General features: G+C 44.8%; 1 protein-coding gene across 1 annotated transcript in view; it reads right to left on the reverse strand.

Annotated features, from left to right (window-relative positions):
* Positions 1 to 17158, reverse strand: part of Csmd2 (CUB and Sushi multiple domains 2) — a 539902-nt gene that overhangs the window by 145203 nt on the left and 377541 nt on the right. The window contains exons 22-24 of the mRNA XM_027937327.2: positions 13685 to 13854; positions 3862 to 4018; positions 2471 to 2662 (exon numbers count right to left, since the gene is read on the reverse strand). Of these exons, the coding sequence (XP_027793128.2) occupies positions 2471 to 2662; positions 3862 to 4018; positions 13685 to 13854 (519 nt within the window). The remainder of the gene's footprint in view (positions 1 to 2470; positions 2663 to 3861; positions 4019 to 13684; positions 13855 to 17158) is intronic.

The raw sequence follows: 17158 nt of genomic DNA on the forward strand, positions 1-17158 counted from the left end.
ACTGGTGGATGATCGAACAAAGGAAAGAAGCTATTGCTTCCCAGGAAAATTATGCTATGTGTTTGAGTTGAAGGTGCATGAGTGAAAACAAGAGAGGAAGAGATTCATGGCAGTGCTATCTGGGAAAGGAAATAATTGATAAAGTGAGATGCTAGAAGCCATAGGAGAAGATGGGATCAAAGTCCCAGATGGGATAGTGACCTTCACTTGTTGCTATGAAAGACCCACCAAGCATCTCCTGGACCCCAAGGACCACCTACCCGTGAGTGTGCTCAGGAGACCACGCCCTTTGCTCAAGCTTCACTTGAGGGCCCTCCTCCCATGGTGCCTTGGGGTGGGAGCCAGAGTGAAAGGGGACAAGGCAGGGCATCCAGGAGAGGATGGACTACAATTGTGGGGAGGAAGCCTGCTGGCCCCACCAATGGAGGACGGGGCTGGAATAGTGGCAGGATATCATCTCTGTCCCTGGCCAGAGCTTCCTTCCATATTCCCAGGAAGTACCTCCTGCTTCCCAGTAAGTGAATGTTCAGAATGCAGCAGCCCTGGGGGCTCTTCCATAGGAGCACAACTGCTTCTTCTTCCCCCACAGGATCATGTTATCTGAGGACTGGCAGGTGGGCAGGAGGGGGCCGAGCAGGCCAGCCTGCCTCAGATTCACCAATGAGATGTAAGAGTCTATTCTTCCTAACTTCTGCTCCTTTCTGTCCTAGAGCCCTGGCTGCGTGTCGGGCTGCTGAGTCTACTCATCGATGAAGCTGGTCGTTGCCTCTGATAGAGCATGCTGGAGTCTAACACATGCGACATATTTGAAAATATGCCCGCATAATCCCCAATACACAGCCTCACCCTGCTAAAAGCGAGGGGCCTGATGGACCTCCGTGGGGAAGGCCTCTACAGCTCACAGTATAAATATTCTTTCCAGCCTTGAGTGGCTCCTCTAAGTCTAGTCCAGTGGGCATATTTGATGGTCAAGGGAATCTTACAGTAAATCTTTTCTGCAAAGCAAATACATTTCTTATAAGGTGAGTCATCATTCCTCCCTGAGAGTCGGCTTGCTGGGCTCTCCTTCCTGAGGCCTCACACTGCTGTACAGTCATGTGTCCCCTGGCTGGCCTGGGAGCTCTCTTCTCTGCATTCCTAGGGCCTAGCATAGGGCTTGGCATGTGAATAAAAGAAAGAAATGAAAAGAGAGGTGAAGGGAAAAGAGAAGGGACATGTCTATAGACCAGGCCCACGGTGAGGACAAAGGAAGAGGAAGTCCCTGGGGGCTCCTTACAGGTGAGGGCCCTGGTCCTACTTTCAGACTTAAAATTCTGTCCCTTGATTCTCTGCTGTGTATCCGCATTGCAGATCCTGTTGAAATGTAACCTTCTCGGGGGGAAAAGGACCAACTGTGGCCACTGACACTTACTGCAGTGTTGTCTGTAGGTCCTGTGCTCAGGCTAGAAAGTCCCCCATCCCCGCTCGCCTCTCCTGTGGGTGAATTCTCACCCACCCTTCCTTCCAACTCTGAGCTGCAAACTCCTCCTCTGCCCCAACACTTTGCACACAGCCCTTTTTATAGTGAAGACCTTGTATATAACCATCTGCTTTTGTTTCCTGAGGGCAGGAAACAGACTTCATTCTTTCTCTGCCTCCATGTACCCAGGCCTACACCTGCCCAGTTGTGGGGCTTGGGGGCACTTACATACTTGCCCACCAGATGTTTTATTCTTATGAGATCAGCCAGGGCTGCACTGATGCATTGGCTTGATGCGTGGTGAAGGGAGCAGAGGGCAGGACCCGCCACTGGGGAAGCAAGACCAGACAGTGTGGTGGGAATCCTGATTAGCAGGGAGGGGAAAAGCCCGGACAAATGGAGAGTCTGATTTTGCCTATTTTGTACTTCACTCCAGGTTACTGTGGCTTGTCCTAGGACACTTGCGCACCGCCTCCAGAGACCCTTTGCTGATGTTCAGGAAGAACAGGGGCTCAAGAAGATGCAAGCTTAAATCATGTTCTTAAGAGTGAAGATTGGCGAGGGTTCATTATCTTACCCTTTCTTTCAACATTCTCCCAGAAAACGGAGCGTGCGCCTTATTTTGCTTACATTGAAACTGAGACCCATAGTAAGTGGGAGACTTGTTGGAGTGTCGGTATGGTAGGAAGCCCCGGAAACCAGGCAAAATCTCACCTCCCCCTTTTTAATGGATTCGTCTACCACTCTCCCATCACCCTGAGGGCAGGATTTGGCTCTGGTTCCACTTGCTAAATGTGTGATAATGACTGGCCAGTGCCTGACTGTGTGGCTGCACAGGTGTGATGAGGTGTGAACATGAGGAAATGGGGAAGAGACAAGCCACAAGGCCTATTAGCAGGAGGATCCAGTCCAGGTAGATAGCCCCCAGCCCTGGGCATCCTTAATGAGACCAAGGCTGGAGTTCAGGTGAGGGGAGACCAGGGGGGCCCCTGAACAGCACGAGCACCCTACCGACACAGGTGGGCAGCGGCCGGTCCCAGGTCCTGCGTTCTCCACTCAGACACTGCAGCTCCTGGCTGCCCCGCAGGCTGTAGCCAGGGTCACAACTGAAGGACACAGAGCTGCCTGCAAAGTGACCTCCATCATGAACCTTGTAGCCAAACTGGGGCGTTCCGGGGTCTTCGCATTTGATGAGCTCAAAACCTGGAGATGAGACGAAAGGCAGAGTGAGCGGGACCTGTGGGGGCAGAAACCCAACTTCTGCTCCTCCTTCAAGCCCAGGTTCTCAGGAAGACGTCCGGCCACCGCTACCCACTTGGGATCCCTCAGCATTTCCAGGGAACATTCTCTCCCCTGTGCTTACATGTAAATGAGTCCAGCTTTTTAATAGTTTTCAGGCCTAGGCGCTGGATTTTCTATTTCTTTTGTTGACCCCACAGCATTTTGCTAGAGACCTGTTCCTTCCAATTTGCTCTCTGAGACATTGTGATGGGACAGGATAATACGGAAAAGTCACTTTAAATGTACATTCAAGAGCCTCATTATGCCCTGTTTAAACATATTCTGTTGGAAAAGGAAGAAACTGACTTATACAGAGCTCCTGCTATGGGGCTTGGCATCTGCTGCCTCTCAGTTGTTAATTCACAGGAGTCTTAGGTAGGTTTAATCATCTGCGTTTTACAACCCAGAGCATTGACTTAGGAAGGTTAAATAAATTGTTTCAAACTCACGTGACTTTCAGGTAATGGAAATGGAATTCAAATTTGAGTCTATTTAATCCTCATGCACTGAGCCATCTCTGAAATAGGCAAAGATCCCTTCGCCAGGTGGCCTGACATCCAGACAAGGGGATCCTGAATAGACATTGTTTACTTTTTAAACCCCTAATATATTTATTGAGACACAATTCACATGTCATAATTCATCCATCTAAAGTGTAGAGTTCAGTGTCTTCTTTTATCTAACCACAGAGCTGTGCGACTGGTATCACTATTGGTTCTAGAACACTTTTATCACCTCAAAAAGCAGCCTAGATGAGTTTTTCTCTCAGCACTCTCAGCAAATTTGCCTTCTGTCTCTATAGATTTGCTTGCTTTGGGCAGTTTGTAAAAATGAAGTCATATACTATGTGGTCTTTGTAACTGTCTTCTTGGACTGTGTAATTTTTCCAAGCCCCACTTATGTTGAAGCATGTATCACTACTTCATTTGTTTTTATGGCCACATAATATTCCATTGTACAGACATATCTCATTTTATTTATCCATCCCTCAATTGATGGAGACCTACTGGACTCTGAAATAGTCTATAAGAGCATGTCTACCAGATAAACAGGAGCTCAAACAAATGAGTACAATGAGAAAGCCCAACTTCATTGTCCATTCAGATGCGGGAAAGACTTACTGGAAAACTGTAGCTCAAAGCCCTGACTGGTGTTTTCTGCATCGGTGATGAAATCCAGCCACAGACTGCTAGACGTGCTATTCAAAGTCACTCCCAACATCTCAGAGCGGCTGAACACCCCCAGCAAACGGGCAGAGTTGTTGTTGCCATCGTAGACCTGGGCAGGAGACATCCCAATCTGGTAACACCAGCATGGCCTTATATTGACCACATGTCACACCCCATGGCCCACCTTCCCAGGTGTCAGCACTGACAACCACTGCTAGATGGGTAGTTAATTGTCATTAGCAAGGAAGTTGGCAGCACGAAGCTGGCGGCTGACCAATCAATCGTCCTGTTTCCTCTCGGTGTCAGTGCTGTGCCCAGCCCATCTCCATTGTGAATCTAATCTTTGAAAACTGGTTGCCGTTCCAACCTTTCCAGGGAAACCAGCTCCTGGTCCCTCAACCCTCATATGGCACCAGCTTCCTCTTCAGCAGCCTGGGGAGGCCAGGTTGGGACTGCCTGACTCCCCAGCCATCTGTTTCTGCAGACAGGCAGGCTGAAAGCATTCGACATCTCTACATTGCTAAACAGCCACTCCCGTCCTTCCAGGAGAGGAGAGGACCTGACTCCCATCTCACCATAGGGTGACCTGTCTTAACCATCTGCTGGACAGGATCCCTGGAACACAGGTAGGATGGAGTAAAAATGACCAGCAGGGTATGGTGACTTTCCCTTCTCCAAGCTCAGTCTCTGCCCCTTCCCCTTGTAATGAGGGCTCCAGCTAGGGCCTGCTGGGCTTGCCAAGGGTGGAATGGCGCAGGCATCTGGCCTCCCTGATTCCCATCTGTCCCCTGAACTTCTGAGCACCAGCAAAGACAACAATCATCAGAATAATGAACTGGCTCCCCAGGTTTCGAGGTTGCTGCTCCTTCCTAGATAATTGTACAAATAACAACAGAAGTTGTGATTGAGTGAAAGAACCCCTGGTGCTTTAGTAAATATCAAAGATGGGATCTATGGGTGGGTGATGAATATTTGTGCATGGTGCACAATGTGGAGCCAGCTGCCAGCAAATTGGAACAATATTTCCATCCTCCTATTTATGAAGCAGCACTTTGTAAAGGAAGCCATCCTTCAAGCTCACAGTGCTATAGATTACAGAGATTCATTTAGGCTGCTGGGAGCCTTAAGTCTGTTTCCAGATCTGATGTGTTGGTGGTTACATTATTGAAATACTGAGAGGATCCTGGAGTCCAACCAACACAGAGATGGCACCAATTCAGAAGTTTAGCCCATGACTGTATCCAAATTATTATAAAAATATTTTTACCCATTGAGGCATACATTTGAATTCATGGATCAAGGCGTTAATTCTCATCAGTTGCTAACATCACCATAAGGCAGAAAACTAAACATCAAGAGCTTCTTAATGGAAAACAGATCACCATCTAGGGAATCACCTTGCCAAAGAGTCAAACCTGATCAGATCAAGCCACTAGATCCAATTCCCATCCTATAGGACATACCGAGGAAGGAGGAATACTAAAAATGATACTATGCGCTGGAAGTCAGCAAAATCCAGAGTGTGAAAAATTCCACTGAACAAACAGCCAGATTTTTTTTTAACAAATAAATTACAAGCATAAAAAGAAAAGAGATGGAGGGAGAAATCTACAGGTTAACAAACACACGAGATAACTAATCTACTATTGTCCAATGGACCTTAGAGACTGATTTGAATAAACTGTAAATTTAAAAAAACACTATGACATTTATGAGCTCATTGGAAATTTGAGCATTCACTGGATGGATGATGGTATGAAGAAATTATTGTTAATTAATAAAAAGTATAATGAGTACAGGATATTTTCTTTAATTTTAAAGCATAATTCATTCTCATTTGCTAGGCACAAAAATGTTTTTGTAGCATTACAATAAAATGTGCATTGCAGAAAAACTTCTAAAACAGAAAAGCACAGAGAAAAGAAAAACAACTCTCAGTACTTGTTGGATTTTGGTATAATCCTTCCAAGCTTTGTCCTTACTTTCCTTACCTAGATTTATTAATATTTTTTATTTTATAAAAAGAAGATCAAACTATCAATACAGTAGACAACCCTAAACTCTTTCACTTAACATAGCGTGTGTACTTTTCAAGTCATTAAGTATTTTTTCACAGTGGCAATTAAATAGCTGCAGGGATTTCCATCATAACATTAACCCAATCCACAACGTAATTACTTGCACAACAGTGTACAGAATATGCGTCCTGGCACTCAGAAAATATATGGTAAATAAATAAACCAATGTTTCCTCTAGTATTGTGGGGGATGGTAATCATGGATTAAACTCAGGGCTATTTAACCTCTGAACTACATCCCCAGGCATTTTTTAAAATATATTTTATTTTGAGATGAGGTCTTGCTAATTTGTTTAGTGCCTTGCTAAGTTGCCGAGGCTGGCTTTGAACTAAAGATCCTCCTTCTTCAGCCTCCTAAGCCACTGGGATTATAGGCGTGCACCATAGTACCTGGCTTCTAGCATTTTTATTCTTCAATCCACCTAGAATTTATTTTGGCCTATCATATAAGATTCTACCTTTATTCCCTAGTTGGTTAGTCATTTCACAAAAGCCTGTTTGTAAATGTTCCTTCTAATACCAATTTTAAATTCATATATCTTTTAAATTCAGATGTAATTCATATATAGTTACGTAAATGTGGTTTGTTCGTGAACCTTCTATTCCACAGCATTTGGCTATTTGTCTATTCCTGTGCATGACCCATGTTTTTAGTTTGTGTAGGTTGATAGCATATTTAAATATATAGTAAGAAAGTCTTCATTTCCACCTAAAAAAATTCTCCCATATTTACTCTTCTAGATAAACTCAAGAATTTCCCCAAATTAAAAAAAATAAAGCAAATATGCAAAAAAGAAAACTTGTGTCATTCCAAGTTACATTAAAATGTATGGATTGATTTGAGAAAAAATGCACCTGTGGGATATTAACTCTTCTGATCCATATTCATGGTGTCTGACTCCATTTAATCAAGTTGTCATTTATGTCTCTCAGTGAATTTCTCTACTTATTCCTGGGTATTTTTATATTTTCGATTGCTTTAGGGAATTGGGCCTTTGCACACATTTATTTCCTCACAGGCTCTTGCTGGATGATCCAGTTCATCAGATACAGAGAGAGGGGAACATCTCTCTCAGAAATCCAGGAGAATCTACACATGTCCGGGACATCTAGTAAGACAGGTTAGCAAGGCAGCTGGTTTCCAAATGAACATGCTAAGTGATGATGTGTTATGGTTTGGATGTGAGGTGTCCCCCAAAATCTCACATGTGAGACAATGCAAGAAGGTTCAGAGGAGAAACGATTGGGTTGTGAGAGTCTTAATCCAATCAATGTTTTAATCCCCTGATAGGGATTAAGGGAGTGGTAACTGACTTGGTAGGGTGTGGCTGGAGGAGGTGGGAGTTGGGGTGTGGCTTTGGGTATATATTTGTATCTGGCAAGTGGAGTCTCTTTCTGCTTCCTGATCTCATGTGAGCTGCTTCCCTCTGCCACACACTCACCTAGAGCCCCAAGGAATGGAGTGGGCCTCCTATGGACTAAGAGGTCTAAAACTGTGAGCCCTTAAATGAACTTTTCCTCCTTACAGTTGTTAGGGTCAGATCCTTTAGTCATAGCAGCGACTAAGGTGACTAAAACACAATGCAAGCATTATTGTGTCCATGAACATGCCTGGCTTGAGTTTCTCCAGCACAAGAAGCTGGTTGAGGGAAGACACATCTTCAGCTTTGCTAGCTATTTCCAGATTGCTCTCTGAAGAAGAGGAATACCAATCAATACCATCCCATAGCAGTGGATGGCTCTTTTCATCATTTTATATCCTCACCAACTCTTAGTATTTCCAGGCATAATTTTTTTCCAGTTTGATGGGTGCAAAATGGTATCTCACTCTAATTTGTATTTCCTTGATTCTCACTGAGGCTGTGGTAATTGAGTATCAACAATTCCCCTCTTCTCTCCCGTGAGTGGCTGTTCATCCATGGGGAAGGACATCTCCCTGCATTTATTTTAGTTATATTGCCTTTAAAATAACGCTTTATAATTTTCTCAGTAAAGATTATCCACATTTTGGAGGACTTATTCCTAGGTGGCTTATAGTTTTTATTCTATTACGAATGAGATTTTCCTCCCTGATTACATATTATAATTGGTTGTAGAAACACCAGCTGCTTTACTGACTTGTCCTATCAGTTCTCATGGTTTATTTGTTGATCCTTTTGTATTTTCTAAATAAGAGAGGCAATTTTCCATATTCCTATATATTTCTCTCTGGATGTTTATTTGCATGGACTATGTCTCTTGTCTATAAATAATTTTAATGGTTTCCTTTTCATTTCTGGGTATAATTGTATGGGCTTGGATCATCAGTGCAATGCTGATTCTACAGGTGATGGCAAAGTCACTGTTCTTGGGCTTGATGCCACTAGAAATCCTCAGGAAGTGTTGCCATTAAGTACAGTGTTTGTGGTAGGTGTTTGGGAGAAACACTGTATCAAATTGAGAAGGCACTATTCACAGTTTTATGAATACTTTTAAAAATTGTGAATGGATATTGAACTTGATCACCTGATGTTTGGGGAATGGGTCAGCAGGATCGTGTGTTTTTCTCTTCTAGTCTGTTTATAGGATGTTAGGTTGAGTCACAGGAAATGGCCAATATTTGGCCAGTTTTGGCTATAACAAAGGCAATCTCATGTGATTCGTCTAAAGAATAAACATTATGAGCTTTTCCCACAGTTGACACATCCTCACACTCCTGGCCTCAGAGGCCCTTGGTCATCTTTGCTTTATCATCCAGCTAGATTCAGTCTGATATCATAGCCAGGATTTTTAGATTTATGATCTTGAGATTGTTTGGTCTAATAGTTTGTTTTTTTTTTAATTAATTTTTAAATTATAAATTGACACATGATAATTGATATTGTGATATATGAATACAATGTGGAGAATCAAATCAAGCCAATTAGAATATTCATCACCTCAAGTACTTATTCTTTTTGTGGTGTAATGTACATTATTATTTATCATCATTGTTATCATATTTTGCAATAAATCTCAAGGAAAAAATCCCTATTCCTCCTGTGTAATCGAGATTATCCCATTTGATATGGTCTGGTGCCAGCACTCCCCAGCCTTGGTCAACACCATTCTCCTCATTGTCATCCAGGTTTCTATTTGATGCATTAAAAAAAAAAAAAGAGTTGGGACATGGATCTTCATTTTTATCTTTTCTAGAATATTTGGATTACTGTGGGGATTCATTATTTCTTTAAGTTTTATTAAAGTTTACCTGTAAAACAGTCTAGTCCTGGGGCTTTTGAGAAGGAATCTAGGAGAATTCCAATTTGTTAATGGTTTCTGGCTTATTCAGATTTTCATTTATTTACATCATAGTACTTTTCATCTACAAAAATTTCCATTTCACTTGAGCTTTCAGATTTCTTGAAAGAACAGTTGTTTCTAAATATTTTCTTCTTTTCACAATCTCTATTGTATCAAGGATTATGTTCCCTTTTTCATGCCTAGCATTACACATTTGTCTCTTTTTAATTCCTTGATTCATCCTGCCATGTGTATCTATTTCATTATCAACCAGTTGGTTTTGTTGATAATTGCTATTCTTTTTCTAGTCATTTCTGCTTTCATCTTTAGAAGTATCTTTCCCCTACTTTCTTTGGATTTATTCTGTTATATTATCCAAACGACCCAAATCCTTATTTATTTTTAATCTGAGTGACATGTCAGAGACTAAGGGAGGTACATTAAAATCTCCCACGATGACTGTAACTTTATTAATTTTTTATATTCCTATCAGTTTTTATTTAATTTATTTATATTATGTTATTTGGCACATAAAGTTTTACTGTGGATTGATTGTACATTTTGTTAATATAATGGAACCCTCCTTTTCATTTCCTTATGAGATGTGGAGAAGTTCTTCAACACATCTTATAATGAACTAACTTCATTTTTCTGTGGCTCACTCTCTTCCATTCATCGCCTCCATTCCGTTTTCTAATTGGGTGATCATGTTTTTCATCTCCATCCAATCTTTCCTCATCTCAGATGGCTCTGTTTTCATTATTGCCTATTTTTTTGTGCCATCAATATAATACTCTCTCAAATCCTGTTAAGAATACAAATTCAGAGCTTTTAAAGTGTGTTTCTGTCCTTAGTTGCTTACAGAGGGGCAATTAGCTCTGATTCCTCAGGCAGGCCTCCTCCTTCTGATCCCCTGAATATTTACACACCTCTGGTTAATTTCCTTGTTGGCATATCATTGTGGAGGGAGAATGGCAGTGGAGAATGTAAACACCCCAAGTCTCTAACGGGGAGCAGAAGAGCTAGGCCCAAACAGGGCACAGCAAGCTGAGGCATTTCCAACTGAGAGAGGGAGAGCGGTAGAGAGATGGTAGCCCCTTCCCTAGTGAGACTTGCCACCCTGGTTATGTACCAGCATGGTGTTACTTGCTTTGCCTGATGTGCCCCCCCCCCCAAGCCAAATGAAGGCCAGGAAGTCATGTCAAGGGGGAATCCATGTAGGCTCCCATCTGGAGGAGCTAGAAGGATGGAGATTTTGTTCCTGCCAGTGGTCTATATTCTTGGTCCCAGGCTCTGCTGCTCTGAACTACACAGTCTTACATGGATTTTTGGGTTTCTGGTCCTTAACCAACAGGCAGGATTTTGCTTCATTTGCATGAATTGCAATTTGCTTAGGCCCTTTCTCAATACGGATTCTTCCTTGAATATTCCATTTGGCAGAAATTCCTTTAACTTTTATGCGAAAGACACTTCTGCCCAATTTCCAGGGCTGAGACCACATTCCTCTGTCTTATGTCCCTTTGGTTATTCTACTGGGAACTGGTGGAGGATATAGTTACATGCATGTGCTTCTTTTGCCCTCATGAGCTGGAAGTGGTGTTTCCTTTTGCATTTTGCAAAAATCTTATTGCATTTAAAAGCCTCTCCTGTCTTACTCATCTGAAGGTAGTAGCAAAATCACCTGGCAGGGACCAAAGGAAAAGAAGTCAGGTGGTTATGGGAGACAAGCTGGAGTGACAAGTACGGGGTGATTCTGGGAAATCTGCAGTTATTGAGGGCATGGAACACATTCAGGGAAACACGGATTTTTCATGAGTCAGAAATGCAAGAAAGTTTGGAGGGTTAGTCAGATGCAGGAGATATCCTATCTCAAGAGACAAGTAAAGTGTGGATAGATTTCCTTGGAGCTCAGAGGAATCTTCGTAGGGACAGGCAAGGCCTTGGGATTAGGAACATACCAGCATTCAGGCAGATGGGCCGGTCACACTAGGGCAATGGCAGATGTTCTTGGAGGGGATTGTTGTGCATTGGGTTCCTTCCACACATATCCATGTGGAAGTAGAGCAGATGGCAGGCCTCAACAGCAGGGCTGCTGCAGCCACCTGAGGTGGCAGGGTGGCTCTGTATTCTGCTGAGAAACTACGACGGTGGTTTCTTTTAATTCTTTCATTAAAAGAAACCAGAAATAGTTCTGGTACCCATTGGTGACCCAGGTTCTCCCTCTGGAAGGTAAGGAGTCTGGGAAGGATAAGGGTCCTAGGAGGGGACACAGATGCTATCCCAATCTCCTGGAATCCATTGCTCTTCCTTCCCTAGGAATTCCCTAGGAATTTGTTCCAGAAATTCCAGTGGTCACAGGGACGCTTGTGGCCTTTCAGCCACATCAGAACCACAATGCAACCTAGTGAGCAGGTTTGAGATGCAGACACAGGACACTCTTTGTCAAGAAGGTTGAGCTCCATATTACAAGCTGGGTGGCAGGGCTGGCTGGGCATGTGGCTGCAGAGGCCAGGTCTGGAGTCTGGGGTGGTCCTCTTTTAGAAAATCAGGGATTCTTCCCCTCCCTGCAACTCTGCAGGTGTGCCTGTGTGAAGCCTCCCTGACCTCTGCCCTACAACTTCTGCCCATTTGTTACCCTGGCTGCCTTGGAAAATCACTCTTCTGCCTGTCTGTTACGCTGATCACCTGATGCCGAGGCCAGACAGTTGTGCAGGCACACCGTTGGCCAGTCTTGGGTTCTGAAGGCCTGAATCTGAACCACCCTATTGAGGGAGCTAGGGCCCTGGCCATGATCCATGTGACCTCCAGCAGCCATTTCTGCCCCTCCACCCCTATCAAGCCCTGTGCACAGAACTTGGCCCAACCCCCCAACATCTGCTAATTATGACCTGTGCCTCAAAGCTGCCTTTTCCTTCATCCAGGAAGGCCTCTGCATGGCCCAGCTCACATCCCTTCATCTGCACCATGACAGAGAGGAGGCCTCTCTGCCCTGCTGTGCTGGTTAGGTCCTCTGAAGTCATGCCGTTGATGAAGAGCAAGCAGATGGAGAGAAGTGAGGATCCAGGGAGAGGCCTGAAGGCATGGTGTGTGTCTGTGTGTGTGTGTGTGTGTGTGTGTGCGTGAATCTGTGCATGTATCTGGCTTGCGGATCTGTGACAGTGCATACAGCAGATGTATCCCTGCATCTGTTGGTGTGGTATCATAGGGTATATCACAAGGGTATCAAACTCTCCTGTGTCCGCTTGTCTTGTTTCTATGCGGCATTGAAAGCAGAGCTGAAGAAGCCAATGACAGCCCCCTGGGATTGTTCTGTCCTATTTCATACACACCCAGCCCCAGTTTGTCATCTCATGAGTGCAGCTTGGGTTCAAAGGAGATTAAGTAAGAGTGAAAAATGTCTCTCTCTCTCTCTCTCTCACACACACACACACACACAGCGGAGAACACATGCCCCAGGGTGGGTCAAGAGTATCATCTGAACATAAAAAAGATGGGCATTTCATGGCTTCTCTATGGAATTTCCAGAGTAGTGACCTTTGGTTGCTTCTATTTTTTTTTTTCTTCTAATGTCAGGACTTCTCTGGCTATAGAGAATAAAACTGTATTGGAATAAACTACAAAAGATCCTTTGTCTAGGATAAAAATAGACTTACTCTGGACGAGGCTGTCTTCAGAATCCATTTTATTAGGACAGCTCTTTGATAGATTCTCCAACATCAACCCCTTAATCATACGTAAACACACACAGGGTGTGTTATTGGAGATAGTCACATGATCACACAGGGAACTACAAGACGTGTGTGTGTCAGGATCTCACCAACTCCCTCTCGGTAGTGCTACCATCCCATCCTGTCCTTTCTTTCTCTTACATATTTATGTGCCTTGAGCTCACTTTCTTTAGTGGCAATGTCACACGAGGGCCTTTATCATGGTACATGGACACTCACTGCCTCCTCAAATCACATCTGAGTGCAGGATGCCAAGTACTCTCACAGAATCACACCCATGTGAAAATATATATGTAAAAGTATCTATATCCACAAACATGTAGCTACACAAATGTGTGTGCACACACACACACACACAACACACACACACACACACACACACACTGTGAGCTCTTCATGATTCACGTGAAAAGTCGGCACTCACAATGGAAAACCTGGCCCACTGGCTGCTCCAACTGAACTACTGTTATTTTTATGATGCAGTCAACTCCCATGAGCCGCACTCACCTATGTCGGCAGGAGCCCTTGAGCACATTCCAAACCTACATTCTCAGATGCTCATGTACACTCTCTTTCTGATCCTCACTTCCTCCCAGTTGTGTGAGGATACCATCTTGGGACTCAGGGAGGAAGGAGAAAGCTTGGACCATTCCTGCAGGGACGAGCACACACCTTCACACGCATGCGCTATGCAGTCATCGATTTTTACCTTGAGGACGTCTCCTTCTGAGAGTTCGAATGCCCTGGCTTTAAGCTGAATCCCCTTCCCCGGCTGGGTCTGGATGGAGTAGATGCATTCGTGATTGTTATTGTAGTTCACAGGAAAGTTGGGGGACAGCAGAGTACCCTGAGTGCCGGTGACTGAGTTCCCACACTCAGCTGGAAAGAGAATCACAATAACCACAGATTAACCCCCGTCAGCCGCATCCAGAAGACAACACACAGCTGTGGAGAACCTGACAGAGGTGACGAGCTGCCAGCCTGTCTACCTGTGGCGTGGTGGCTTCTCTGTCTGCCTACAGGACTGCCTGTGGAATTTTAAATAAAAAATAAAACCTGCCTGCCTAGAGTTCTGTTGGTGTCTCCCTCTCTCCCATTCTGTCGGGCTGGTTCTCTTTTTTATGGAAATAGAAACTAACCACCAGACCCCCTTTCCTTTCATGGTGCTATAAAGCAGTCATTCCCTGCATCTCTTGGTATGGTATCATAGCAACAGAAATGATGGAGGAGGACGTCAGAGGAGTGGGTAGCCAAGTGAGGAGAAAGGACGACTTTCAGTGTCCAAGGATGGAAACCAGGAGGGGACAAGATGGAACAATAATTGCTAACTCTATGTGCAAAACACCACAATAGACACTTAATAATGATCATTTCATTACCTGTCACAGCCACCAGTCCCCCAAGGTAGGCACAGTTATCATCCTCAGTTTAAAAATAGGGAGCCTAGAACTAAGGAATTTAGACCAAGTCTCTTAATTCACAGAGGATGCCACCCCCTCAGGCTGGAGTTTAGGGCCCCTGAGGCTTTGGAGAAAGTTTTGGCACACCCCTGTTGAAACCCTGTTTCATCAACAACTAATGAAATCACACCCTCTCCTGGAAATTGGTTTCTCCTCCTCTAGAATTAGTCATTTCTTCCCTGTTGTTCCTATGCGGTTATTTATAGCAGGTACCGCATTTTACTTGACTTATTTGTGAGTACTGCTGTCTCCTTCACTGCACTGTGATCCCGTGGGCCTTGGTCATATTTTTGTCTTCCCAGTGCCCAACCAGTGCCTGGTCAGGACACCCTCAGAAGATGCAAGCAGAGAGCTCAGGGGCAGGGCACATCTGGGGAACCCTGCAGTGGCTCTCTATTTTTTGGTACTTGGGATTGAATCCAGGGGTGCTTATCACTGAGCCACATCCCCAGCCCTCCCTATTTTTAATTTTGAGATAAGGTCTCCCTAAGTTGTGGAGGCTGCCCTCAAACTTGCAATCCTCCTGCCTCAGCCTTCTGAGATGCTGGGATTCAGGCATGTACCACCACATTCCTTTTGTTTGAATTTTTGATTATGAATCCCCTTTCTGTGCATCCCTACATCAGAGAACCTATCACACCCTGCTCCCTGATTGCTTTTACTTGCTTGTAATCCCCACTCAAACTGTGAGTTACTTGAGGGCCAGAGTCATCCCTGATGAATCTATGACTTTCCAAGGCTCAACCCAGATGGTCTGCAAAATAAATATTTGCCAAATGCATGAATGGATGAATATGGCATACACTGACCTTAGAAGAGGTACAGTCCTAAAAATAATTAGGTTCCAGAAGGATGTAAATACAAGACCAGATGGCAGGCTCATTATTTTTCTGGACATATGGAGAGTTTGGAGCATGTCTTAAATGTTTACAGTTGATGGTAGCAAGGCTGCCTTCTCCAAGCCAGCCCTCCTGTCCTTATTCTAGGCATAATTTTTTGGGGGAAGGACTCCGATGTTGACCGAGAGGCCATTTCTTTGGTTATAATTGTTAATTCTTTGACCATAATTTCTTAGGACACTAATTGTCCTAAGCTGGGCAGCATAGATGGAGCACATAGACACCTTCAGAGATGAACCTCCTGTTGGGTTTGTCATATGCTTGTGTGCTCTCTTGTCCCCAAGGCTGCTCTTAGTCCTTTGAAGATGGTGACCACGTCCCTACTTTTCAACTGGCCCTACTCCCTGGGCCAGTGCAGTTCAGGTCAGTTTGGTTTCCTGAAGCTTTACAGAAGCATGTATTTATTTATTTTACAGGAGCAAAGTAGCCTGGTGGATTTTAAACTCGGCTGGTTTGCCAAGCAAACCAAGTATCTAATGAATGTGCCGAGCTGAGGCATTGAACTGAAGGACAATGGTAGTAGCAGCCAGGCACCCCGGGACAGTGGCTGCTGACAATTTCAGTAGACAAGTTTCTAGAGAGTGCGCAGTTCATGGGTGCCCTCAGACTAGGCAGTTACACACTAGTACACGGTCATACCACAGACAGCTCTGAGGTGTCTCCCCACAGTCTCTGGGATCCCACATACTCTCGGGCACCTAGGCTGAGGCATGTGGTGCACTGAGATGAGCACAGACTTTGGAGAAGACAGACAAGTTATATCAACTCTCTGAGTCTCCATGTCATCTTTATCTGCCTTTGCCTGGATCATAAGGGCCCCTCCTAAGGCTGTAGAGAACAAATGCACTAGATTTTCTGTGTAAAAAAGTGAATGGGAAGTCGTGGTTAGCACATAGTAGGTCCTCAATCAGTGCTATTCCTCCTCTCTCTTCCTACTCATTCCCTAGCTCACCATCCTCTGGGACTGGCAGAAAGCCTGGGAAGCTTATGGAAAGTTTATGCCTCAGCTAGGGCCCTCAGGCGGTCCCTGATGCCTCTTGCCCTCTGCCCAGTTCCTGGCAGTCAGCTTCCTTTCAACATGGGCCTTGGCATATTTTTGAACTGTCTTTCCAGCCCTGGCTTCCTGAGTCGCCTCCCTGCCCCAGCATGACCCTCTTGTTTCTCCCACCTGCCCGACACCTTTTTAAGGAAGGACACAGGGCTGACAGCTTCAGATGCAGCCAGTCCCTGGCCAGTCATCAAGTCCTGACTCCCGGCCAGGGCCTTGGTCCTGGGTACCAGGAAGGGCATGGGTGGTTGAGGAATGTGGCACTCGCTTCTGGGAGAGTTTCCAAAGGAACAGGGGAGGTGAGCAGATGCACAGAGAAGCCAAACGGGGTGTAAATGGAAACAAATAAACGTTCCAGAGAAACAAACAGTCATGTGCAGAGAAAAATGCTGCTGCTGATTCAGACATCTGTGACTTCTGTCGCCCCTGTCAAGAGAGGTCTTGTTAAGGGCAGGGGCTGCATCTTATCCATCAGTCTGGGGCTCCTGAGGCAGAGGGTTAGGGCTTCTCCATCACACTGGGCTCCCAAGGACAGGGCCATGTCTTCTGCAGCAGACTGGGGTTCCAATGGGTCAGGGCTGTCTCTTCCACATCAAATTCAGGGGCCCCAGAGGTCAGGGGATATGTCACCCCTGTCACACCATGAATTGGAGCCCAGGCTGTTCATCTCCTTCTCAGATGGGAATGTTTCTGGTAATGCTACATGAGCCAAATAACCCCAGTTACACCCACAGTGCATGCAGTGCACCCCCAGGGTGGGCATTCCCAAGACACCT

Source organism: Marmota flaviventris, chromosome 10, assembly GCF_047511675.1.
Source record: "Marmota flaviventris isolate mMarFla1 chromosome 10, mMarFla1.hap1, whole genome shotgun sequence".
Taxonomy (NCBI): domain Eukaryota; kingdom Metazoa; phylum Chordata; class Mammalia; order Rodentia; family Sciuridae; genus Marmota; species Marmota flaviventris.